The sequence below is a fragment of the Struthio camelus genome, chromosome 9 (genome assembly GCF_040807025.1).
Source record: "Struthio camelus isolate bStrCam1 chromosome 9, bStrCam1.hap1, whole genome shotgun sequence".
Classification (NCBI taxonomy): Eukaryota; Metazoa; Chordata; class Aves; order Struthioniformes; family Struthionidae; genus Struthio; species Struthio camelus.
The window spans coordinates 13138373-13165716 of NC_090950.1; the positions used below are offsets into that span (position 1 = coordinate 13138373).

The window sequence follows — 27344 nt, forward strand, 5'->3', positions numbered from 1 at the left end:
GGTTACTGCCCGTTCAAAGCTTCTGAAGGTAGATTCTTTGTATAAATGGATTATGTTCAACAATTTATGAACAATCTATAAAGAAAAATGCTGCCTTTCAATTTCCCTTCTGAAAGAGTACAAAGAGCATTAAAATGAATGCATTTCTTGTCTATATTAGGTACTTCCATTTACAGACATGGCCAAGATCTTTACATCAGGTAACGTAATGCAATGCAATTAAACATTATCTAAAAGAGCAATACATCTCACATGCTGAATCTTAAGAACATTAGGGCAGGGAAACTTCAATATCCACTTTTCCATCTGCACTTCAGACTTCTGGCAAGCAGGCGAGATCTACAGCAAAGTCTTTGTTTCAAATCTAAAGCCAACTATTTTCCTCCTGATCAGTTAATAGAAAAAAAATGTGCCCTTTCTCAATTTGCTTCTCTACAACCCCTTCCAAATGGTATGTGGACCCTGAGGTTGGCTTGCTGTAATCTTCAATGCTTAATTTCAAATTTAAGATTTATTCCAGAAGGAAATAATGCCAGATTCAGAAATAAACTGTGGATGAGCTATAAATGAAACATCAGGCTAAGTCTAATGCCTGCAGGGTCATTCTTCCAAAACAACGGAATTGTTCTGGAGGTATTTATTTCATCTGGAAGTGCTTTCTCCAGGATGTTTATTGCAATTTAGACAGTCAACCTCTATCAGAGAGGAGCACAGAAGTCATTTATCTACAGTCAAATGATTTATAGTAGTACAAAACTAGTGAAAGTAGAACAATTCACATCATAGTCTTCCTCTAAGTCTTCAGTTTTATCAGACTCTTTCTCCAGATTTGATGGCTCCAATCCTCACCATTTATGGCAACTCTAAGCAATGTTTTTTGTCTTTCAGCCCTGTGAACCTAAGTTCATCACGTTTTGTTAGTAAGAGAGACTTTGATAGCTGATGCTGCTGGGACTATTACCCCTTTAAGACTCGCTTCTTGCTGGTAAAGACAGCTCATTAATACATTTATCCCTGTTTGAATGTCAGCCAAAAGGGCAACTGAGGAAACTAGTATCTGGTGGTAGATGAGAGGTGAAATTACAGTTCAGACAGTTCTGGACAATTTGCAGGGATGCTGGAGATTTAAAAGGAAGCTGTCAAGCTCAGGAGGAGGAGGATTTCAAAAGTTTATTGAGCTGTTTTTGTCAGAGGTTAGTCAAAAAGCCCCAAAATCTTGAAATCCAGGCATTTTCGCCACTGTAGAGTTGCGTCAAAAACATCACTGAGGAACAGGCACCCTCCGGGCCACTATTCAATCTGTATCTAAAACCACACTACAGGGACATTAAAGGATTAACTGGGGGTTTGGCTAAGGCCTATCTTAAAAGAAAGCACACACTACCAGCAAGCAGGAGCAAACAACTTTTCTCCTATTCTTATAAGTGACCAGGCAACATCAACTCACAAGACCTGGTGAAGATCAAGTGCGACAGACAGCCCCAAACTGACGATAACTGAGTAAGGATCTCTTAACCATAACTAACTGCACAACAGAGAGTCAGGTAGCAGTAGCAATTCCTTAGCAGGAGTACCAGGATCTCTCTAACTGCCTAGAGCAGTTTATACTGCCTCCATTATACTGACAATCGCTGCAGACACACAAAGCCCAAACCTCAGTGAAAGACCGACTGCAGACTTCAGACACTCCTGAAGAGGACTTCTGCACCAGAACCTCCTCTGGGGCTTCTGCCACGCTCCCAGGCTACCTGTTAGAGACTTTCAAGCCAACGGACCGACACAGGAAAACATCACTGTCCTTCCGTGTTACCTTCTCTCACATCTGTTTGATATGAGAAACATCCTTTATACCACACAGCGGAAACAGACATCCCCCCTAAAGCTGAGTACTTTCCTGAGTGCAACCACGGGAATCAGGTTCTACTGAAAGCCCTTGCAAACATTTGTTTGCAGAGTGAATTCTTCTCACTGATTATTCTTGCTTCAAAGGCCCTGTTTTGGGGCCTTTGGGGAAAGGGAGATCTTCTTATCAAGAAAGGCAAGTGTTTATCAAGGGTCTTCCCTTGTATTAGCTGAAAAGTTTGTTTCAAAGCAACTTCCAAATCAAGCTGATCTAGTCTGTAGGATGTTATCAATCTTTACTTGAGAAGTAAAGAACAAAGCATAGAAAAAAAAATTGAAATATTGTGCTAGATCAACCAAAGCAACACATTATTTAAGATAACATTGTTAAAAAAAAAAAAAAAGCAGCAAGAGGAAGGAAAAAAAAATTAAGAATCCAGCCTTAGGAAGCAAAGTCAGATGTATCTGGCTATTTATTTTTCTAAGCTGCGTAAACAATAAGGCTCTGTCATACCTGCTGCTTTTAAGACTCTCTATTACCTCTGAATGTGATAGCCTTCTTCAAGGAGTCTATGAATGATTTAAACAATCTAAAGTCAGAACCTTCAATACTAGATTCACTTACCACTGCTCAACAGCTGATACTTTGTAACCTGAGTGTCTCTAACCCACAGCAATCATGCTCTTAATCCTTAATACACACAAGGTGAAACCCGTTAGCTAAAAAAAAATGATTTAAATGAAATCAAACTTTCGATATTTTTCCTCATGTTTGCCACAGGCAAAGAGCGTTTGCATGATCTGCTATCGTAATTCAGTATTGCAACCTGCCAATCTGAGATTGCACGCTAACTTAAAGTGCAAAAGCAATGATGTTCTCATCTCACGCAATGGAGAATAAGACCACTCTGATCCATGTACGTGTTCTCATGTGCCTTCTGTAATTCTTATTTTTCTGACATCAAAACAACAGAATGAAATAAAATGAAACTTACCTGTACAACTCCTGTACAAGAATCCAAGAAAATACATCCCTTTGGCTCCTTCGATATTTTTTCATCTTTATAAAAATTCATAATGTACGAGTTATCCGACAACTGTGTCAGCTGGAAGTAGCGCTTTTTGAATGACTGAAGTGAGGAAAGAAAGAACCACAACTGTTGCACTGCAAATTGTTTTCACAGACACTTTATTCACAGACAGGTTTAAATAATAAGCCACTGCAAACTGCAGTGCAACTGCACTATTTTGCAGGCAATCTGAACATTATTTTACGATCATTCAAGGTAACATAACCAAACCTAATTTGAGATACAAACACCTAAATGACAGTGGCAAACAAATGTGCCTTGGTGGGGCACAATCTAAACCTGAAGAAAGAATAATGCTATCCCCTTACCCGAACAGTAATGCTATTGTTTACAGTGCTGTTAAAATTCCCTTTATAAAGCCAACCAGACTTGAAAACTCCAGCTGCTAATCCTCCTCCACCACCGCCGCCACCTTTTGAAGACGAGTGGGATGTTGTATCCTGTATGAAAGACATGGTTAATATTGCATTGACTTGCTTTTTGAATTCTAAGGTGAAAGAAAACCATAACAGGTGAATATCTGCTTGACAACAAATAATCATCCTTACACTCCTTTTGAAATAAGACTTTATTAATATTCCTGCTGTGCACATGATGACATAAGAGATAAAGCTGTTCCATTAAATTCAGAGTTATTTAAAACGTGAAATATTTTATAGGTGATAACAAGCCTCCATTATCACTCTTTATTTGATGCAAAAGCAATAACTAACCCTTCTCCAGGCGGAAAAAAAAAATACAGAATACATACTTCATCCTTATCCACATCTTCATGATCGATTTCAAAGGAATGCGAAGGCAGTTTCTCCGGTCTACATTCATTCCTGTGAGGAGAGGAAAAACATGTTTGTTTGTTTATTTTTAATAATCTGAGATAGACTATTCATTTAATGTACCTGGTATTTCAGAGCTGCAACCATCCTGACTTCCCAAGACATCTTCAATACTCCTATTGCTGTGATTCTGTTAGGTCCTTTAAAAATTGCTAGTTTCCAAAGACAGCTTTTATCTTAAACCCACATACCTTTTTTTCCTCAATAATATGAAGTTTTAACAGTTCTTAACCCAAGATAAGTTCATTGCTTGTTCTTTTCCCCGCTCTTCCATGACACAGAGGCAACAAAAAGAAACAATTCCCAAAGAAATATCTCATTTAAGTCTGTCAGATGAGTGAGGGAAAACTGTAAGCTTTTTTTTTTAAACCAAGAAAAAAAATTAGAACTTTCTGCTAACAGCTTCTACAGTACTTTAAGACATCTTTTGTTTAAAAATATATTGAACTGAATTGTATAAAAACACAGATGCCTTTTTGATGTAGAGCCATATAAGAGCTTCGTACTGTAGGCTGCTAAACAACATTGAATATGAAAAAGCAAAGCACTTAAGCACTTGCTTAATTTTAAGCACACAGAATTTTAGGCCTCAGGGCAATTACTTAAACTGTAGAATTAAAGCTTAACAGCCAGACAAATGCAAATTATAAAACTTAAAAGATATTTTCAAATGAACAAATTCCAGATTTTTTTCTGTGGCCTGAAAAGCATTAAGATTGTTTTTAGAGTCTTACAGATTACAAATCTCATCTTGAGAACCTTTAATTATCAAGTGAAAGTCTACAAAAGTTGTATTTAACTCCATTATTTATTAGGAAGACAAATTTTGAGATAATTTAGTTTTCATTTAGCCAGACTTAGAAAGGAAATAAAGTCGCTTCACTCTATACTACAAAAGGAGGCCAATGCAGATGGAAGTGTAGAAACCACACACCCATAAGCAAGCGTCTTCTCTAAAGTTAGCTAACTTTAGCCCACACTAGCACATGACGTTAAATGCCTCTAATTGCTTTTTCCTTTAATCTTCCTAATCTATAACTTGTGTATGAATGAATAGAAAATGAAAAAGGGTCTCTTTTTTGCCATGAGGTTTCCTCTTTGCTTTCTCCATTTCAAAATCAGTTTTACCATGCCTTCAACACCCTATTGTAACTGAAATCAGCACTTCAGAAAAGGCAGGATAGTGAAGGGCGTGCAGGTAAGAGAATGCCAGAATTTTTTATTCTGTGTTTTAGTTTGTTCTGTTTTCAGTGTTTATTTAATATAATCAACTAGTTAGTTTGGCTAAGAGGAACCTTTGCAATCAATTGACATATATGACATCAAAAAAGAGTTGATATTTGATGTGGAAACCCATGAGAGATTTTCCAATATAACCAAGGAAAATTCTTTAAAAACAAAACAAAACGAGAAAACCCGTACACCCTGCCCAAAAGAAGCCAAACTTTTTTAAAAAAAAAAAAAAAGTCACTTTCCAAGCTGTCACATTTTTAGACAGAAACCCCAGGGGCTTATTGACTAGTCGGTGCTCAAAACCTCCAGCGCCGCTGGGGCAGGCTGCAGACAGACCGACTCGAGCCCGCCGGCCCAACGCGAGCGGTGACGCCACGCCGCGCTCGAGGCTCTGCACCGCTGGGGGACCAGCTGCCCCAGAGCTGTACAAGAAAAACGCTCCATGCTCCAGGGCAGGGGAAGAGGGAGCAGGGGAGGGACGGGCTCAGAAACGGGACCGCGACGGCGTTCGGTCTGTCTACCGGCGGGAGAGGGCAGAGCCCGCGCAGCCCGAAGCGGAGCCCCTCCATCGAGCCCCAGGCTGCCGACGAGCCCGCGCGCCTGCTGCGTTTCCTAGAAAGGAGGAAATCCTCGTGGTCTCGCAGCGCAACTATAAGAGAGAGCAGAGCAGGCGAGTCAGGAAGGAAGACGGCGTCAGCAGCTCGGGACAGGCCGAGCAAAGTCCGCACCACCAGCCACAGATTTTCTGAAGGAGTTTCTTCAGCGTTTTGCAGGTACTCTGAATGCTCTCTATACAAACCAGCCCCATGAATGAATTCGGGTTGCCTCAGGTTAAAGCTGCAGTAAGTTATCATGTTCTACATCTGCATCCACCAGCAAAATATCACTGTATGCACATCTTAAAAAAGCCTGCTGATCCAAGGTGACAGCCTGCAGACAGGAGTTTAAGGCGTAGAAAGATTTGAAGAAAAATTTCTCAGGAGGAGCACGCTCAGAAATAAACTAAAGCAATTGCTAAACATTGCTGGTTGTGTTGCTGCACACTGAGCTCTTCCCTCGTGCTACAGACCTGAATTCAGCGGGATTACACCGAGGACAAGTTCAATTCCCAACGCCTGCTCCATGTGCTTTGAGCCAAATTGCAACTACTTCCCAATCAGAGAGATCAGTATTCGGCAAGTGAAATCCAACATCCGACAGGAATCTGCTACACTGCGCAGCTATTCATCACCTTGGCACACGACAGCGCAAAACACCGCCTGTCCTCACGTACGCACGAGGATGAAGTCCTTTCAAGGCTGCTGAGCTCCAGCTCGTGCATTTCTACACGCAAAGCCCCCCGAGAAGGTTCAGCACAGCGTTAGGCAAGAGCAGCATTTTGGCTGCAGTTAGACGTGGCATTGTAAATGCTGCGCCTTTCTCATGACGCAATACTACACGCTTAACGCTCATCCAAAAACATTATGAAGTTAAGTGGACTCCAAGCCAGCTTTCTTTTAAGGCATGTTAAACGCAGAGGCCACGGCGACTTTCAGCAAAGAAAACATAGACGCTCTTGCTTATTATAAGTTTGCTTCTGGAGCAGCAAGTAGTCCTGCATTCAAAACACTCCTGAGTGCTGTGCTCTGACTATATAAACAAGATGTTCAGTTATGATCCCTTACGTGCGGGAGTGGGGGAAAGGAAGATGTGAGACACCATAATATCCATGGAGTGTGAACTCATGAAAGCAAAGTCATCGTATTAAAATAACCTTCACAGGAGAGGATGAACATAACTGGTTAAAACGTACTTTTGTGCAGAGTAATGCAACCGTGTCTATCAAATGCATATTTCATAAGAGCAAAGTTGCTTTAGGTTAAATGGAAAAAACGCTGTGCTGCAAATGTTGTTCTTGAGCACTAATGCATTATTTTCTAAAACAATTAGCAAAACTGCTTTTAATGGCTTTTTGTACTACTGCATTCACTGTTCATGCAAATACTGACAAATGAGAGAGGAACTGCAGATCTGAGAGAAGGCTTACAAAGCCCACTGAACACAGCGTCTAAAGGGACCACGAGAATCAGTTTATCGATTCCTGCAACAACCGTTTAGTTAGCACCGGTTTCCATTCTTACTCCAACTTAAATCTGGAGTACTCGTTCCTGTAATTGGCGTTATATGCACATAGCAATCTTTTTCATTCAGTATCACGATTGTAATGACTCAAATTCCAAGAAAGGAGGTGGTAGCACTGCTCATTTAGGCATCCTGTGATTTCATTAACTGCTCGGCAAAACGGTCCTCAAGAGTACATGCTCCCTCCCAGAAAAGGGAGTATGGGTAGAAACCCATGAATGAAAGAAAGAACACCCCGTTCCTCATTTCTTTCCACTCAAGTCAAGGAGTGCCTTCTCCTCTCAGCACCTTTACACGGCCTCCAAGCAGAGACAGGACGAATGCTTACGCAGGCACTCGCACCTTGCTGCATCCTCGCATCACTAGCGCTGTGCCAACACACGCTGGACACGTGGGCCCACGTTCTTCTGCTCTGTACAGCTGATAAAACTGTAAAGTGAAATCTCGCTCCTCTGTTACACGAGGCAACTAAAAGGACAGTTAATCCCAGATAAAGGTGAGTGACATTTATGCATTATTAAGGAAAACATAAAACCAGCTTTCCTGAATCAACTGTGCTTTGAATATGCAAATACACTTTTAAGATTTGAACCAGCACTAAACGAGTTTGTTGATACTAGTGAATTCTGCAGAGTCTTGAACCTTTGCTGAAGGACCTTTTCTTCCCCTTTTTACAGATGCAAGCCACTATAAATATGGTAAAACAAGCAGAGCATACAAGACAAAGGAAAGTGCAAATATGGACACAGCTCAGCAAAATGACACAAACCTAAGAGGAAAAATAAAAAAAGAACAATTTAAGCTAGGTCTTACTGTGGTAAGAGTCGAAAGTCTCCTGAATACTGTTCATATTTGTAGTTCACAACATGCCACTGGGAACTGTAATATTTACAAGCCTGAAGAGAAAAGAACAACAACAGAATTACTACAACTATTTAGACTCAGAAAAGGCTGCAGCACAGAGAAACATCGGAGGGGCCTTTCTGCTAGGTAAGCACAAATTCTTCTCTTTTACAGCTGGGTGCACAGTTCTTAAAGGAAAGGCAATTTCATATGTTCCCACATTTTGAAGCACAATTTTCCTTTTAAATCAAATGCACTGAATCATATAAGAGGGAAGGGGGCAGGCTGAAAGTAACATAACATACTTGACTGATTCTCCGCTCCTACTCTGTAGGAAGTATCATTAAATTATATCGCTAATGCCTCAAAAGAGGCTACCTAGTTTAGGCATGACCTTCTCCAGGCACATTAATTACACTTTTTCTCTTTGCATCCCATTTCATTACCTAAGCACTGCACTGTCAATACACTTGCCCTCCTCCTTTTATTCCCCCTTGTTGCAGCGTGAGCCCTCTACTTCTTGTTCTGCCCTTAAGGACTGACCTTTACCCTCTTAACAACATGCAGGACTATATTAATAGGACTACCACTTCCCATTCGAGTCTCATTTTCCCCTCCACGCTGAATTTGCTCAGTTCCTTATCATCTCCTCGTAGTTCTTATTTTTCAAAAGCTTTTAGTCAATTCTGTACCTCTCTCCTGAAATTCTCCTTAACACATCCATCTCTCATATAAGGAGCCCAGACCTGAACAAAGACTATACTGAACAGTATTGCTATACTGTCTAGTAGATCAGAACAAGCGTGCAATATATTTTATGCAGAATTTTTATCAACATAATTAAACACAGTACTACATTTTTAGACACAATAAGATCACATATTTGACTGTAGCTTAATTCACCACTTGTTATTAAGTTGTTCAGTTTAACAAATACGGCAGACACGTAATTGTGAATAAGAGCCTGAACCATCTGCACTTATTGGTAAAGTGCACACCTCCAACAAAAGTGACACAAATATTGTCAGATTTTTGCCGTAATTCTAGCCACAGAGCTTAAAATACACACTAATAATGGTATACTATGCTGAATGATTTACCTCAATACTATATCTTTTTCCCCTCACGTCCTGCTTTCACAGTTGCACCAGCCCATGCAAGAGGGACAGGAGAAAAGAGGGAAAGATGCTTCAAACCTAAGAGCAAAAGCTGCTTCCCAAGGTGACATGGAAAAAGGAGGCATGTCATGAAGGAAAACGGTGGAAAACTACGGTAGAGAAAGCAGCAGCATTAGGGGGAATTCAAAGTGGAAACAAGAAAGATGATCTCGCAGAAAGGCACGGCAAGGATGAGACTACTGCAGACAAGGAGAACGGAGTGAAGGATAGATCAAAAAGATTAAAATACAAAAAGCCAAGCAGAAAAAGCAGCAGAAAAGGCAACTGACAAAGGGACACAATAATTTAGTGGTCCTCCCACCGGGAGGATTTGCCAGCCGCTTCGCATGTTCCCGCGAGTCACTGCTTGCAGAGCGGGCTTCTCAAGCCACTGGAGCAAAAACTAAAGTGGGCCTGAAAACGTGAAGGTGGCATTTTCTTAACTATGCAGAACTGGCCTACCAAATCTGCTTTAAGTCTTGTGTAAAACATGCAGGATATATGGCCACAAATTAATTGAGGAAAGTCACCTGATGTGTGATTACAATCTTTTGAGACAGCTTTATTTGTTTTAGCATATGGAAAAAAAAATGTAAAAAAGCGAATGCACATATATAAGAACTTTTCTCCCTTGTTAACACGAACTGAAGAGCTCAACGCAACCAAAGGCATTCTGCAGCAGTCATACTCAGAACGACTCCAGGGTCTACTTTCTGGTCTCATATAAACCCTGATTATCTTTCAGCTATGGAATGCCAGATAAAACGTGACAATATTTATGTTAGACAATACAAAACAATACAATAATTACAAATTATTGAGAACAAACACAATATTATAACTGACTTCAACTCTGACTGATGCCAGACCGCACCTTGTAGGCTCAGGTGAAAAGCCTACGCATGGCACCCGTGTTCCTACACCACTCCCACTGGGGAAGGGCGGACTTTGACTTCGAACAGAGCAAGATTTTGTTTTGTGAATCCGCAGCAAGGATTCAATCGCTCTTGTATTTGTGTGAGGTAAGTTTTATTTTAAAGTATTTGATGCTCACCTGGATTATAAGGATACTCCTACAGGAGCACCCTGTATTCTGTACTGCACGTGCCAACGAAAAAGCCCGTTCTGTATGAGGATGAGCACAGACCCTCTAATTCACACTTCCCTCGCTTTTCGCTAGGCAAATGTAGAACAACTGAACCTTTTATGGAGAGGACCAATCTTTCCCTGTAGCACTTTCACTATTAACTATTCTATTTAAAAGATGCGATTAATGCTTGCAGATAATTCTCAACACAGTCTTATGCAAACACTATAGGCTTTTTACTGATGCGGTCAAAAAATTGTTGCGAACAACATATAGAATAGGCCTTAGTATTTTAGCTTAGAATTATAAAGGTTTCTTGTGCTCCTCCAAGAAAAAGCTAATCAAAATAAAAATCAAAGAGGACAAGCAGCACATTCAAGTATCATTCAGTGAATTCACAAGAGGCAAGCCAATTCAGGGCAACAGCCAACGCTGTCCTTTAACTAGCCTGTTGGGGCTGCGAGCTGTGACTATCTACTGTAATCCAGATCTGGTGGCAACAACAACAATAATAATAGTACAGCATTTTCTCTTCAGAACATCCCAACTAAAATTCTTATACTTCTGCCGATTTTATTGACTTTTAAAGATTCTTTTTAAGTGAAAATTACTGAATTTGAGTAACGAGGAAAATGATGATAATCTCAGTAATGAGGAAAACACCTGTGAGCCTGATTTGAGGAGCAAGAAAAACCTTTCTAGAGGCAGAGATTTCATCAGGATGCCAGAATCAGACCTTACTGTTCTTGGCAAATAAGGAGGCGCCATTCCAGAGGGCTGTTTAGCTTGAGTGCACTCTGGGGGAGGAAAACACATAGATGGAGCAATGGAAGCAGCGGGACGTGGGAGGGCTGGCACATGTTTGCATGAACTTTCTTATTCCACTGTTAGCCAGCCAGGTTGTGCAGCCCATTCCCAAGAGGCCTATCAATTTCAATTCATTTCCTTTTCTTTTTTGTCCTTTTTAAACTTTTTTCCCCTGTTTTCTCTCTTTTTCCTTGCCCAGCTGGCCTAATTTTTCCTCAGAGAAATAGATTACCCTGCAAGAATTTTCCACCTGCAACTTCTCAGTTCTTGTTCTGGCGATGACAGTGTGATGGCTACCCTCAGGGAAAGGGGCACTTACCAAAAGAGAGAGGGGCACTCTAAATAAAGAGAAACACAACTGAAGCAAACACCTACTAACACTTGAAAGCAATATAGTTCTTTTTTTCCTTGCTTGTATTCTCTCTGATACCACTAGGCACGCACTCCCAGGGAACGTAAGCACACGCATAAGAGTCATTCGTGAAAGAGCCAGGCCCCTTGCAGCGAGATGGCACGCACAGAGGAATCTTGCTGCTTCGCTGGCCATTTAAAAACAGCTATTGCTGAGCTGGAAAGCAGATGTTAAATAGGGAAGGGCAAGGCAATACAAGGGTTTGGAAAGGGAAAGCAGGACCGTGGCACACTGGGTGCAGCCACAGTGCTGAAGGGGAAGCTGCACAGAGCACACTCAGTTCTCGCTCTTATGACCGGAGGACATGCATGCCACCGCTCAAACAGCCTCCCCAAGCGTCCCCCTTCCCGCGACCCGTGCTGCGAGAGCAGAAGGACGCTTGCGTGGGCACATGGGAAGATGCAACTGCTGTAATCACCCAGGCCGAAATCCAGCCGCCCACTGCAGGTTAACTCCTGCTGCTCCCTTACGCCCGCGACCAGTGTGGCAGCCTCACTATGAGCTGCAAGCAATCTGCATCTTCAGTTGATGGCTCTCAAAAACTACCTCCAAATTAGCACAGTTCCCATATATAGTAAAGTACAGTGAGACGGAAGTTCAACAAACCAAAGTATTAAAATGTGCTACGTTAAAGCATTAGACATTTAAAAAAAATGACTCCTCCAACTATCAAAAAACTCATAGTCCTTTAATAAGTGCTGTAGCAGGACAGTGAAACATATTCTTTAAAATACTGAAACACTTAGATTTTGAAGCTGGGGAAATCTATGCTGTGATGAACAATAGCAAAGCTTTGGTTCTGACATTTATCAGCTGGAGCTCCTGTTGTAATTTGACTTTGAAATATATGTAAGAACAATTGAGATTAGCCTGTGGACAAAAATGCTTGAGAAATTAACTGTATTAGCACAGAACCATTTTCTGTAATTATACAGAAGGTTTAAAGCTGTGACTTTTTTAGTGTTATGACTAATAAAACTCTTGCCTAATAATTATTTACAGGTAAGACATAGAGACAAAGTACAACCTATCAAACGGAAATCCTCCAGATGAACGACAAGGGCTCTAAAAATTTATTACAACTAACAACCACTTCTCTATCTGGAAAATCTACAGAGAACACTTAAAAGGAATACGTATGAATACTGTGCCTACAACAGACTGAATGAAATGGACATAATCCATTAAATGAAATTTTGATGTTGTTACTCTTTCTATTTTGATATAGTGCTCTTCAACTAGCAGGATCCCTGCTGCTTTAAAGACAAGGTATGAGGACTACAAGTACACCCTCAGATGCAGAGAAGCCAACACTGAGGTGCAGGAAAGCTCTCTTGAATCTCAACAGCTTTCCCCAGCAAGCTGGATTCTTCATTGTCATCTCAGTCATTTCCATAAGTTAAAACATCACAACGTGACACCAAACATTGGGTCACCAGACAGGCATAAGTCACCCTGCAGGCTGTGCAAGGAAGATGACAGTTTCAGGTGGAGAAGCAGACAGCTGTTATTTTATGCCATTGTTTATCTACCTCAAATTCCCTTGTTCAGTGCATGAACAGATTGCCACGTGTCCCACATGAGACATTACCAGATCACACATCCCATTAATAACTAGTTTCTCTTCCCAGGCTTTTTCCAATAGGTTGCTAAGACGACAATTGCCTAGATGTCCAAGATTTGAAGGAAGTCTTGGGCTCTACAGTGGCTTTTAAAGCTACAAGCATGCTCAAACAAGGCTTGTAAACGCTAGCAGATTTCTGATGGAGACAGGCCTGGCTTGAAACCTGCTTCAGTCAGCCATTTAATGACATTTATGAGCCCCAAATCAGCCCCTTTGCAGTATAGTAGGCTGTATACCTCAACAAACAGTGGAGGAGCGCACAGTAGACTACAGCATTAGGATTTTAAGAACGCAAATTGAATTCCACCAACTTTGCTAAAATACAGATGGGACCACCTCTTTATACGTACTGTGAGCTGATCCAAAGCCCATCAAGCCAGCAAAAGTGACCTTCCCCAAGCAGCCACAGCCACTGGATCCGGCTCATGAAGCAAAGGGATGGGTCAGGAGGTACCCAGGCTGCTCGGGAGGGAGGGAGGAGACAGCTTCTCAAAGCTGTCCACCATTATACTACACAAAGTAGGGTATCCAGTGCTACGATATACTTGAACCTTTCTCAGCAACATCAGCCTCATCTTGCTTGATCTAGCTGGTCATCTGTTTTGCATCCAGAAACCAGCATTTCATATGCCCTCAAGTCATCCTGGAGTGGCCATGAGTAGCCTTTACAACCACTTGTAAGGGTTTGGTCAGGGAATCTGACCAGATCCCTGAACAGTCGACAAGATACAGAGACCTTGACAAGAACTGGGTGGGGGTGAAGATTCTTGAAGGACCCCAGCAGTTAAAGGGGTAGCGGTGAAAGTAAGTCTTCCTACTATCACCAATAAGAAGCAAGCCTCCAGAAAGGGACAAATAGGGTTTTAGGGCATTATTGCAGACTTCTGACAACCCTCTTAAGTGAACTAAGAGTACTTTATGGATAAGATCACTCGATCAACATCAAATGCCCAGAGGGAAGAGATGGAAGGAAATCAGTGTTCTGCGCTGTTGAAGTAGTTTCAAAACCGTATCCTCACCCTGTCACGCCCTGTGTCATATGAAGAAATTTAGTTTCACCTTCAACAGCAGACCTTTTACCTGTAGTTGACTTAACTCGCTCCCTTTCTTTGCACGGCAGCTCGCTAAACCAGTAAGCATAGCATCCATTAACAGACAAAGGCAGTCGTTACCACTTACAGGGAACACCAACATGCCTTCAGTTAGATGAAGCTGTAAGATCTGTCTTTGTGTAGCTTCCTTAACAGCCTGATCAGAAATCAGGCATTTGGTTCTGGGTTGCAACTGGCTACAGTTAGATATGTACGAGATGGATGCCCTCACCGAACACGAGATCACTGTATATTTGAAGAACAATACAAACAAGATGTTGGCTTTTTCACTGCTCTAAAAAAGAAGTGAAGGTCACAAACACAAGTCTTGCACGGTTGTCCAGAACTATTTAACAGCTACTGAATATCAGTCTGGAACACAAGCAGACTGTTGGGGGGTCAAATCTACACTGACCCAGTATAGATTGGTGCGATTGCTGCAGTGGACTATAACGATAGACCTTCACAGCACCCGGGGCTCAGTTTTGCCTCATTTTGGACAAGAAACCGTCTTCTTCCTGGAGCTTAATTTCCTTTATATATAGCTTTTGGCTTCAAGGTAAAGTGGAACATATGTATTTCTACTTTAAAAGAGGGTCTTATCCTGCCATTATTCCATGTACAGTCCTAGTTCTGCAGCACTGTTTTTTCCATTGCTTTGCTCTTCTGCCCCACTCCCCTTGGCTCACTGGTATTGCAGAGAAAGCTAATAGTTCTCTTCAATACATATTTTACCAGGTTGTCATTAGTATCCTTTTGGAGTATTCAGCTGTAATGGTTCCCAGATACTATGTACTGTGTTCCATTTTTAGATCCATCACCTTGCCTGTAAAGCAGTGAGGACAGTGCTGGCCTTGTAACTTGTGGGACCTTAAAATAAAAAGCAGATCCCAAAGTGCTGAAAGGGCAGGGAGACTTCTAGGAAGACAGATAATTCCCCAGGCTTTCTTATCTTTTAACCCTACTGTCAGATTAAGAAAGATGGCAAGGTTCAGATGATTTGAGCTAGCAGTAAGTTGTTACTGCTCTTTCTTAACTTATTGCTGGAGAGAGAAATATGAGTGATCCTGTAAAATGTCATGTCGCATAGAATTCAACAGCTACATCTCTGCCTAATCTTGGATTTTATTTCTTCTTTAATCTCTGGGTTTGCCTGCAACCGAGTTTTCCTCGACAAATTATCTTGCAGTTATAGTGTGCATGAAATAGGTTATCCTCAAAGCAGAAAGCCAGGTGTGCAATCTGTGAAAGACAGAGAACACATGCCTTATGGGATAATTATTAAGTGCATGCAATTAAATCCCTTGTAGAAGCTGGATGAAAATTTGGTTCCATATACCTGTTTTGCTAACGCAAATAACTGGATATATTTTACATCTAAAGTGAAGGGGAAGGTTCAGAGAACTGTCCAAAGTAAATTCCTTTGAACAGTTCAGCCAGCATCTCCAATGCAAAGTCCTTCGAAGGGATAAAACCACTGACAATGAGCAGTAGCCCTGAGGTAGCAGCAAGAGCAGAGCAGAACCTCCTCCTGCAGCACAAGACCAGGCACGAAAGCGGTACAGACTATACTCTTGGTAAAGGTAGAGCAATTAATCGCTCCTAGATGGGTTCTAGTTGCCATAGAATAATTTTGCTTGCACTTTCTATCCTAACGGTGAATAGCCTTCAGATACTGACAGTAGAACATAAACCTCCTCCAGTCATTCACACTGCAACTATTCCTCAGATAGCAATCATACACATTTCAGGAGAAAATACAGAGGGGAAAAACATTGCAATAACTCTAACAGTTCCAAAACAGTGTCAAATAGCTTTTTTTTTTTTTTTTGAAAAAAGTATCAATATTTTCAAAGCGTAAAGCATTAAGGACGTCAGCAATTAGCACTTACATAAAGATATCAATACCTACGGACTAGTAGTGACAGGGAACACAGCTGGAAGACAGCAACATGAGAGGCAGATACATTTACAATTTTTTCTAGATACAAATATCTCAGAACAAGCACCTGCAGACAATATGGTCTTAAAAAACACTTGAGCAATACTAATAGAAGAAAGATGTTCATTAGTAACATAGCAAGCCTCCCCGAAAACCTCAGTTCTATTAGAAATTAAAGGATACACACACTAGATATTTACCTCTTTCACAAATAAATTTTCTGCTTTTCGTTCTGCATCTTCAGGTACAGAAGGATACAGCGTCCTGTTTTCCAATGAAATTGTGTCTGTCTGACAACAAATAAAAAAAAGCAAATTAGCCAAAGTGACAGAACAACGGTTTTGTCTCATGAAGAGGTTAAGAACCAGTATTATTATGGTTTGCATTTTCAGTTTGTCATGCAGCCAATACACATGCACACTAACAACTGCAACCCAATTACCTCCCACACAGACTTTCCAACACTATCAGCTAAAACATTAATTACAAGGAAGAGCATTGTTCAAATAGATTTCTGGGAATCAGCTTGTGCCAAGCAAACTTGCTTCAGTCTCTGATTTAAAAAGTCATTAATGGTAACATCCTAATTCTTGCTTGTATCCTTTCCCCAAGGATATACTCCAGATCCTGCTGCCTTACTTGCTTCTCTTCTGCAGTTTTTCCCTTTTCAGCAAAGGAATGTGGGAACAGAACTAAAAGCTTTGACTTTTTTGGAAAGAGAGAAGCAGAGCATAAAGTCAGCCCCAATAAGATGCAAAACGACCACCACAGGCCAGCTCGACAGCGAGCAGAGTCAGGGAGCAGCTTCCCAGCCCGCCTTTTCCAGCATCAGGCCCAGCACACCAGAGTGGGATCTACATGGGACTTGTGATGGTCCTATGATCCCTGTAGGAACTTTTTTGAAAAGCAGCTCCCGACAGAGCTAGCTTGTCAGGACTCCAATGAGAAACCACAGAGCTGGATCTCCAAGAGGTCTCCACAACAGGCCAAACTCCCCTTGGGTCCCACCAGGCTGCCAGCTGGACGACTCCTTGCTGACAGCAGTGCAGGCAGCCGCTCCGCAAAAATCACATGAGAGGAGGCTTTGGTACTTCAAGTTAATCCAGATATGACCCACTTGTTTTCTATAGACTGCGAGAGGGGGAAACAAAGACACACAAACCAGGAGACTGGATTTTGCTCTTGGCTACGATGGAGTGACTCTGCTCAAGGTGAAGGAGGAATGAAACCAGAAGGAATCTGCTCTCGCAGCTCCTTTTTTCCCCAGTTATGTATCAGCATACGATTTCTGGGGGAAGGCCTAGGGCATAGGACTGGTCCGGTATGAAGAACCGCTACTCAGTAACACCACCAAGCAGCCTGTAGTATCCACTGCTGAAAGTCCATGGAGGATCTGCTTCACAACCCAATGTCTGACCAGAAAGGGATCGTTTTTCTGTATGCACCACTGCATAAATCCAAGCACCTGGACTCTACATGACAATTACCTGGCAATTACTGACTCAGATTTTCCTTAGAGCTTAAACACAACACGCTGGTTTCCCCACATCGCTTTCCATATGAGTAATTCTGAAAGAATAGCACATATCACGTAGACAGATGCAAACTTTTTCTGTTTCATCTGGATAGCTCAGGATACAATGCAGTTACAACACTTCTGGTCCCACAAATGATGATGGTGCCTCCCTTTTCTGTAAGCAGTCCCGAGAAGACTGCATCCTGGGGCACAGCTGAAACCCCTCGACGTCACGGGATTGTTACACAGCTCTTCGTGGTGCTGGGGCCCAGCTACCAGCGGCCACAAAACACGCACGCTGCCGTCCCATAACATCACTGCTGCTAGAGCTCAGCTGCTATTTCCAGAGCTAACATAAAGCAGGAGGACACACAGGAAGAGATCTGCGATGCGCTCCAGACCTCATGGTGAGCTGCCAGGACGGTGACTAAGCTGTGGAGACCAACAGCCTCTTCTAGCTTGACCACAACAAAACGCATCTCTCCCCTGCATACTGTGCAGAAGATCTGTTTTAGTATTTTTTCATTAACATCTATAGCAAGTCATATTTTTACCTAACACACTGCTTCTCAGCAACTGGTATCAACACACTGACCGAGACAGCTAAGCCTTTTCCTTAATGGTGTCATTGTGCCTCCAAATAAGATTATAGCTGAAGGAGAAACATAACTTAAGGTGACTGTTTCACATGCAGTCATCTCCCTCACTTTTCTTAAAAAGACTGTACTGGAACGAATGAAATATATAGCCACACAAAATAGGAAAAAAAAAAATCAGGTTAACAGTGGGCATGTCTCGCTTGCAGACTTTGTCAAACACCCTGTTAAAAAGCCGATCTACTGAAGGAATGGACTTGGGACACAAAAAACAAACTTGTGTATTGTTATATTTAAACTTGTTTAAAAACAAAAAAAACTATAAAGCACTTCCCTTCTGAGAATTAGTTACATTCAGACCACTAGCTGCAAAAGGCCTTGCCACAAAAACACTTCCTGTTCAAAGTTGATTATTTCCAAAGTTAAATACTCTTAATGGCTGATCAAGCATGATATTTGTTCACCAAAATATTTTTACTCCAGAAAATAACTAAATTTCAAGAATGGACTAAATGCCGAAAGGGTCATTAAAAAAAATAAAGAATTTTACTTAGTCAGCATTTGTCAATGTGTTTTAAATGCAGACAGTCTAATTTTATAACCGTTTAAGCAATCATAGCAATTTTGTCTTCAAAGCAGGGGTCAAAAGGCTATCTTCAGTTTCTGCACGCAAAGACGATGATAAACCAAGTAATGCAACTGTCAACCTGAAACATTAACTCCCATACCGAGTTCTGAGGGAAAAGAGATCGATGCTATATAAATCTGCTAGAGCCAACAATTTCTGGCATTCAGCCACACTGTTTTATTCGCAAAAGTTGCTAGCCCCAGCTGCCTGATTAGTTATAAGGGGCAACTTAATTAAGCAACCTCTCTTGCTACATTCACTGAAGAGTATTTCTACAGAGAAAGCCAAATGCTAATATTGCTCCTTATTAACGATTGATTAGGAATAAAGTTTGCAGACAGCGCATGCTTCCCACTGGCGCAGCGAGTTGAGTATTGGAAAATGGAGTCCAAACCCCATTAGCCAGTTCAAACATTTTCACTCTGCATCTATCCTAATAGCTTTCAGTCTGAAGGCATGTTACCAGCAGTTAAATCTTTAGACAGATGCATCAGAAAGGATGGTATTTACTTCCTGAAAAGGCCGTGCTGCTAGGAGAGCTAACCGCAGAGAGCTGCACGCAGGCAGACATGTTCATATATGTTAATGCTTAGATTTAATCTCTCCTAACGAAAAGCTGCTCAGCCCCACTTTCATCTAAGTAAACAGATTTACTTAACATCAGTGAAAACTGTAATGAGTTGGTCCATTACATTAAAAAGGAAGGATAAGATGGACCTTTGCCGTACAAACACCGCAGCGCAAACGCTGCTGCTCCGTGGGGGTCCCCACTGCCCGTTTCAGCTGTCCCGCTACGGCAGGCGCGGGGCGAGAGGAAGGCGCACGTTTAAGGACGGCTGTAATAGACGCCCCGTCGCTCACAGGGCCGCGGCAGCACGAGGCTCCGCTCCGCTCGCCTCGCCTTGGCTTTGCTGGCTGCTCCAGCTCTCTATTTTCAGATGGCTGTAGTAGCTTCCGCTACGTCTCCCTGCCCTCCACCCTCCTGCCGGCCCAGCGGCAGGTTGTCCATACCATGCCCGTCGCGAGAGTAACAAGCTAATCCCTGCTCTTCTGGGGGCAGCAGGTAGATGCTCACCTGCGGGAGGTGAGTGACGTGCCCTTCCACCCTCTTCTCCCTGCACATTTAGATATGAGAGCTTTCACAGGGCTAAAAACAGGGCAGTTGTCACCTCCCCAAGCTAAAAAAATAAAAGTCTGGAGCCGGTCACCCCTGCTGTGGAGGGGCGTACTGGCACTGCCGCTCTCCTAAAGCCTCTCCAGCACGGGGAGGGCACCTGCGTGGGCTTTCAAAAGCCCAGAAGAGCCAGAGGGACAAGTCCGACTGAACTCCGATGGGACTTGCGCTCCCGGCTCCCACAGGGAGGTTTCACCACCTTACAGCTGACCTATATCTCAGAAATGAACGAGTCTTTCTACTGCAGGTTCAAATCAGACAGGCCATATTAACGCAATTAGTTTCACGAGGTCTGATTTACATTTTTAAACAGAGATTTTAAAAAGAGAAGGTGGGGGTGCGGAGAAAGAGGAACAAATTTTCATGACCCAGAGTTTCACATGCTTTGACACTATATAAAATTGAAGTATCAACTACTTCCAGCTGCCCTTTTTCGATACTTACATCCACTTCTCCAGGATTAAGCCTCCACACAAGCAAAGGCGTTAGCAGAGGGGTGCCGAGCCCGCTGCCCCTTAAAGGGAAGGGCTCAACGAGCCTGTGTAAAACTGGAGATCTGGAGAGATCTCGACTGCTGGGATGCAGGTGAATTTGGTAAGGACTGTGACAGGCAGAAAGGATGAAGAAGTGCCTAGGAAAGGATATAGTAGGCATTTTGCTCGAATAAACGAAGGTGCAAATATACATGTATCATAAAAGCCCAGCAGGACGGAGGTGTGCAAGCGCAAAGGCACGAGGCAGGCAGATCTGAGTGAAGCTGTCAGGCTTCTCCCAGGGCCTCCCTTCTGATAAGCACGTGGCAGAGAAACGAGAAATGGGGATGCCAGACAGCAGCGGTTCCAGTTGCTGAGGGAGAACATGGCCAAGTCCAGGGGAAAACAGGAGGCGAATGGAGCACGGTAACCCAGTTGTGAGGCTAAGTGCAAGCCTACAAACACCACCACCAAGCGTCCGCTCATCTGAGGGCACCAAGAAGGCCATGAACTCCTGCTTCCTGCCCAGAAGCACCGTGCAAGCTCATACTCATGCGACTAGGAGCGGTGCAGACCCTTCCTCCACATGGCTGCTGCTGCATGCGCAAGTTTTTGTAGCAGAAATTTCCACTGGCTGTTACTTCACACAACAGCCCTGGAATGGCAATTTGGTCAAGGGATCCAGGAGCAGAGCAGAGCAGAGCAGACCCGACATGTTTTTTTCAAAGGGAAACAGGAGAGTTAGCAGGCAGGAGGAGAGTTAGGAAGCAAGACACTGCTAGGAGAACTAGAAGTGGGGCTGATGGTACTCAACGATTTTTTTTTTAAGGATTATTAAGTATCAGTGGCATAAAAAAGGTGAAGCATCTTTTCCTCAGTTGGAGTAAAATGCAGTTGGAGACTGCATCTTAATAACGCATATTATCTTGCGTTGTTCTGACAAACGTGAGGAACGGAGGAAAGGGGTATCAGATCTGAACCTGATAAACTCAGAATTTCTTGCTGTCCCACAGACTTCTCTTAAGGCATTGGAAATGACCTACAAAGGTCTTGTGAGAGTAACTGCATTCTCTCTGAATCGTATCCAAAGACAGAAAGCAATTCTGAAACAAAACAAAGGACCAGACAGTACGGCAGCTATAACGATGATTAGCCCATATGTGATGCATGCAGTGAATACTGCAGATCCAGAAACAGCGAATCATTAAAAGCAGAATTTTCTTTTACATTCAGTCCCTCAGTTAATTATTTTGGTCGTATTCACTCTGAAGATACAGAGGTATTTCCATACCCCATAGCATGTGCTAACACACAGGTCCAAAGCAGGGCTGCATCAACACTGAGCCATGAAGTCTGGAGCAATTCTAATCATTACAGTTAAACAGTAACATCTACTATTTCCTGAGGCATTATCACATTAAATAACACTCAGAGCCAGCCTGAGCACCTCCTAATTCAGTCAAACCTGGATCTCTTTCTACTCAAATGGCTGACCCAGACTTTTGTGCCCAGGTGATATTTGAGCAGGAAGGAGCAGGGCTATAAATAGACACTGCAGCTGAAAAGCCTGTCTACTATGAAAGCCCTGCAGTCCTGTCAGGTAACATAAGCTCTTGTTACTGCAGCTGACTACAACGGAAGATATCAAAGAGAAAAAATAGGGTCCGTAGTTTTGCAACAAAACTAACTACCACTGCCTCCGCTCTTCTGGGAGTACAAGCCATGTCTACCATCCAAGTACCTCTCTGGTCTATCCTTGGTTATTTATTTTTAAATAGATTCTGCAGAACAATTGCAAAACATAATACAGAGAAAACAAAATAGAAGTAGCTCCTAAAAGCCAGGCTGCAACTGTTACAAATAAAATTAAAATAAGGATATGAAAATATGATTTGACAGGCAGTCAGAGGCCTTATGGAGCAGAGCATGATTCTTCCCTGAGAGGGCTGGCTCCACTGACTTGAGCTCAGTTACTCTAAACCGAGGCGCTCAAGGGCCTAGTGACAGCACAGAGCAAGTCCAGTCAGCTTTATAATGCTAAATTTCAATTTCATAAATTCACAAATGTGCAAAATGGATAAAGGAATTAACGATGAGAGGGAAATGTATTCTGTCCAGTTCTCTCTCAATCCCACGAGTACGTTAACTCAGTTAATACCACCAAGGAAATAGAGGCATTTAGTAAAACAAAGCCATCTATTAGATTAAGCGGGCCCCACAGGACAGTAGTAATGCCATGAGCTGATGGGAAGGGCCCTCACACAGCGGTTACAGTTGGTCACAGATTGAAACGTATTTCCATTAGAGAGCGCCTATTCATCAAAATCTAAATGTTCTGGAGAGACTGGCGGATTTGGAAGAAATTGCTGTAAAGTGCAGGCAGGGCTCCGGCAGCAACCTGCCTGGCCACCCACCTCGCAGGGGGCCGCTGCCCTCCCACGGCGAGGGCTGCCCCGGACTCCCAGGGGCTCCATCTCTGTGCAGCTCACTGGGCCAAAGAGCAGGGAACGAGGCCACGCAGCCCCGCCACGGTGGGCTCCTGCGCCAGCTGCCCAGGACTTCCAGTATCTGCAGCACATCAGCGCCCCACGGCACTGCCAGGGCACCGGGGACTCTGCATCCTGCATCGCTCAGGGACAATATCCCGGCTTTCCACCCCCACTGGAGAAGAATTTGAAAAAGCCTCAAAATCAAAAAACCCGCAATCCATTCATATTTACCATTTTTTGTGCGAGCTAGTGTCAGTAACGGCACAGCCTGGAAATAAGTCGCAGCTACTGTCCAAGTCTGACGTGGAGCAGAAGGCCAGTCATCCTAGGCCGCTAGATTCTAGTCGCCAAATATAGTAAATAGAATAGGATCGGAGAGGTTGTAAGCAAATTACAGACATGTAATTAAATTAGATTAAATTGTAAGAAGAGATTCCAGCACAGGCTAAACTACCATTGCGCTGAGCAAACAGGCAAGTAGGTATGATGGAACAACATGTCTTGTGAGTTCCTGAAATACACTGGGGAACAACCAGGACTTTGCACTGTATCTAATCCTGAACAGTAAATTCACCCAAAGACGAACGTCGGAGAAAGAGAATGAATTTGGTAGCAGGGGAGTAAGGAGTTAACGTAAATTAAGAAAATCTTAGAGAGTCCCAGGGTAAATTCTGGCTCTTCCTTTAACAGTGAAGGTAAACTAAATAAACAAGTAGACAAACCTAAGGGAAAAAACACCACACGTTTGCCTTGTACTTACTGAAAAGTCATCGTCAGGGAACAATATCAGATCCTTAAACAGGCTATCCCCAATATTCTTTTCAATCTCGGTGATAACAGCTTCATAATCCAAAGGCTCCAAGAGTCTGGGTTTTTCCTGCTAAGGAGAAGAATAAAAGATTAGTAATCGCTCTATTCTCAAATTCTCCTTTTATTCAGAAACTGAAGTCTGCTACATGTGTCAATTTTTACATCAAAATATGACTGGCTTCCTCCTTTCTCCCATTCTTCCCATGCTGCTGCAGCTGAGCTGGTTCGTATGGCAACGGTGGCAGCGAGGAAGCGGAGCCAGCTGTAATGGTCATTTTGAATCTGAGAACTCATGAGCAATCTGTCAGCTCACTGCAGAGACCAAAACCAACTCATTACCTTATCAGTCATTCTCAGGAACTTGCTCTCCCTCTCCCTCTAAATACACATAGAGGAACAGACAGAGAGATGCAATTTGAACTGAATGCAGATGGTATGATTTTGGGCTAATACGTTGTAGAATGAATGACCTACTTTACTACCACTTGTTTCCATTACTGTGAGCTGACTAATTTCTTCACTCTTGCACAGTTCCACTTCTCGAACTGCTGGTAGCCGGTGAGTGCCAGTGTGTTGTTTTACTTGGTAAAAATCCAATTCTCCCGGAATAAACTATTTGGCATTCAGTCCCAAGGCTTCTCCTGTCAGAAACCGGACTAGTCCCACCAAAATAGTACTCTTATTGCCCGAGAAGGTGGCAATACAAGGAGACACCATAAGAACAGCCAAACAGAAGTAAATTCCCCAAAGCATAACCCAGAAATAGAAAAAGAGGAGCCCACTCCACATGCTAGAACACATTGAACAAATGAAGAACTCACGTATTAGAGCGACGACACCTGTCTAATTCAAAGACTTAGAAATATCGGAGAGACTAAATGAGAAAGGCAAGAGAACTGGCAGAAGGGATTGGAAAGCAGGCAAGGAGAGGGAAAAAAGGAGAATTCTAGTGGAAACCAAATACAGAAATACTTCTTTGGAATACCTTTTCAGTTTGATGCAACAGTGGACATTAAATAGATCTTTTTTACTCACCATTCTTGCACCGTGCTCTCTGAAGTAATATAAAGTTTCCCCTCCCTCTCACCTAGACCAGTACAAAACCACGGTGTATCAGAAAAGAAAGCTTTTACGTTTCTGTAAAATGAATTTTTCCAACAGACCAGCTGAGGCTCCAAACATGTCTCCCTCTTTTGACTATGCTCTAGAGAGCTCCTGTTCTTTCAGTATTTACAGTCATCTCGAGGTTTCCTTTCATATTAAAGGCATCCATGAAACGTTAAATTAAGTATCAGTAACACAGTCACATAAAACAGATTAAACCACAGGGATACACAAGCTATTAGAAAGGTATTCATTTGCTGAACAGCTTATGATAGAATCATATAATAACGCAGGTAGGAAGGGTCATCTAGTCCAACCCTTGCTCAAAGCAGGCAAAATTAGATCAGGCTGCTCTGGGATTTGTTCAGTCAGGTCTTGAACACCTGCAAGAACAGAGGTCCAAATTAAACGTTGGAGCTGTTCCTTCAACAGTTCAATCTATTAACTCTCAAGCTGCGTTACAACTTGAGAGTTACATCTCTGTGCAGCTTTCGGAAGACGTTCCCCTCTACTGAAAAAAGAAAATGAAAACCAGGAAAAGTAATCTTAAATGAGTAATTTTTTTCTGATGCTTCACTTCCTCTGTAATGGAAGTATCTCTTTGTAAAGTCAAAAAGGAAGGTCTCTGATGATACCAGGTAGTGATAAATCTAGCCCCAAATCTTGGCCCTGCTATAGCTTTTGCTCAGTCTATCTATATTTAGAGATCATCTCCTGTTCACCTACAGTTTTTCCCCACAGGAACAATTCATCATGGTGGGCTCATCCCACCACTGAAAGTGCTCTCTCTCTCTCTCTCTCTCTCTCTCACTCACTTCCTTCCAGGTTATGTTGAGTCACTACAATACCCTTCAGCCACAAATTTTAAACTTTCCTTCATTAAATTTAACATTAAATCTATTTATTGAGTATTCCTATGTAGGTGCAAGTTTCAAGAAGTTAAGACTTGAAGAGAAAACACTCATGTAGCACACTCCTCTGTACCATTAATTTAGGGAACGATGATCAGGTCTCAGCAGTGGAGCGGGCTTAGGACAAGCTCAGCACAAAACAAAATTGTACCAGTGTTATTGTTATTTTCAGCAAGCAATCTTACAGAAAGCACTTACAAAAGAAGTCAAAGTGAAGAAATATGTGCACTGATATTTATGAGGCCCAAGGCATTTTTCCTGTGTAGCACTTTCACTAGAATACGTGTTTTCTGCAGACAGCTCATGACATTAACTGCATGGGAATCACCTCTTCGCAGAACAGATATTGTAGTACTAACGGGTCTGCAACAATCCTCAGTTTTAATAAGTCAGGCATGCTATTGTAACCATAAACGTCCACTCTCCAAACACAGAAATGCGTCACTACAATATTAATCTATGTCACATGCTCCTGCGAAACTATATAGACATCGGCTTTCAAAAATCTTACAAAACGTAACCCATGCAAACGATACGAGCAGTGGCCTTCCTATCCAACTTGTAGACTGAAAAAAGAGCTGGGGAACCCCACAAATCTTAAGACTTCTCTTGAAATGCGGGGGATTGCCCAGAAAATGTGTGGCTTTTGCAGTTTCTCTCTCCAGATGGGCACTACCTGATTTACTGGGGCTGACAGAACAAAGAGGTTTTCCTGCTTCCCCCTGGAAATCCCTGCACGGACAGGGTGAGCATAGCTACATCTCCGTCATCAGGAACGGCAAGCAGATCCGTGCACTGGTGGAGGCAGGGAGAGCCACATCATATTGGCCTCCCTTTTCTCTTCAGCAAGGGGCAGCACCCAGAGAGCCACTCCTGATAGATGCCTGAAACGGCCAGGCCACGCTTCCCCTGACAGTTGCGAGGTATTTCTGTGAGACAAAAATGAAACTTAAGAAAACCCTAAAGAGGAACACAGGGAGCGTATGAACATCACTGTTCCCACACATTGGTTTTCTGGCCTTCCGTGCTGCAAAGTAAAGAGCATGATCCTGTCGATACACTTTCAACAGAAGTTAACAGAGAAGTCTTTCGCAAAAAAGTTTTGCGCATGCAAAATGTAACCTAATATAGGTAGATGTGACAGTATCAAAATTACCACAAAACCTTCCAGTGAAGCACTTAGGTATCTATGTCGATTTTTTTTTTCACTGATGTAATGACAAATGCCATTCATTCTTCTATGATATTACAGGAAAAGCCTGCAAACAATGCAGTGCTGTATTACGGCAAGCCTCGTATATCAGAGATTCAAACAATAACCCATGCTCTTCTATAGCCTGACTGCAGAGATAATCAAGTCTATTCACTGCTGACATCAATCACAATATAATAAACAGGAGACTTCTATTTATCTGTTATTGCACCTTAAAAACGTTAAAAACTCTGCATGTTCTTACAAACCTTAAGACTATGCAGCACGGACACTGACTCTATCCTGTGTAGGCCCAGTACTTTGATTTGGCAAGGCTCAGCACTGACGAATTTTCTATTTGGCAGCTG

At 42.5% G+C, this 27344-nt stretch overlaps 1 protein-coding gene and 1 long non-coding RNA gene across 17 annotated transcripts in view; one reads left to right on the forward strand and one right to left on the reverse strand.

The window, feature by feature from the left end:
• DOCK10 (dedicator of cytokinesis 10) overlaps positions 1-27344 on the reverse strand; it is a 165503-nt gene that overhangs the window by 78433 nt on the left and 59726 nt on the right. For 8 of the 16 annotated variants that reach the window (XM_068953730.1, XM_068953726.1, XM_068953719.1 and 5 more), the window contains exons 2-7: positions 23720-23839; positions 16284-16373; positions 7934-8016; positions 3685-3757; positions 3242-3373; positions 2838-2972 (exon numbers count right to left, since the gene is read on the reverse strand). In XM_068953730.1, coding sequence (XP_068809831.1) covers positions 2838-2972; positions 3242-3373; positions 3685-3757; positions 7934-8016; positions 16284-16373; positions 23720-23839 — 633 coding nt within the window. The other 8 variants (XM_068953722.1, XM_068953727.1, XM_068953715.1 and 5 more) reach the window with 5 other exon arrangements.
• LOC138068118 (uncharacterized) lies at positions 7999-13449 on the forward strand. The gene is made up of 3 exons (XR_011142744.1): positions 7999-8110; positions 9106-10142; positions 12655-13449. It is a non-coding gene; the product is annotated as an uncharacterized lncRNA (long non-coding RNA).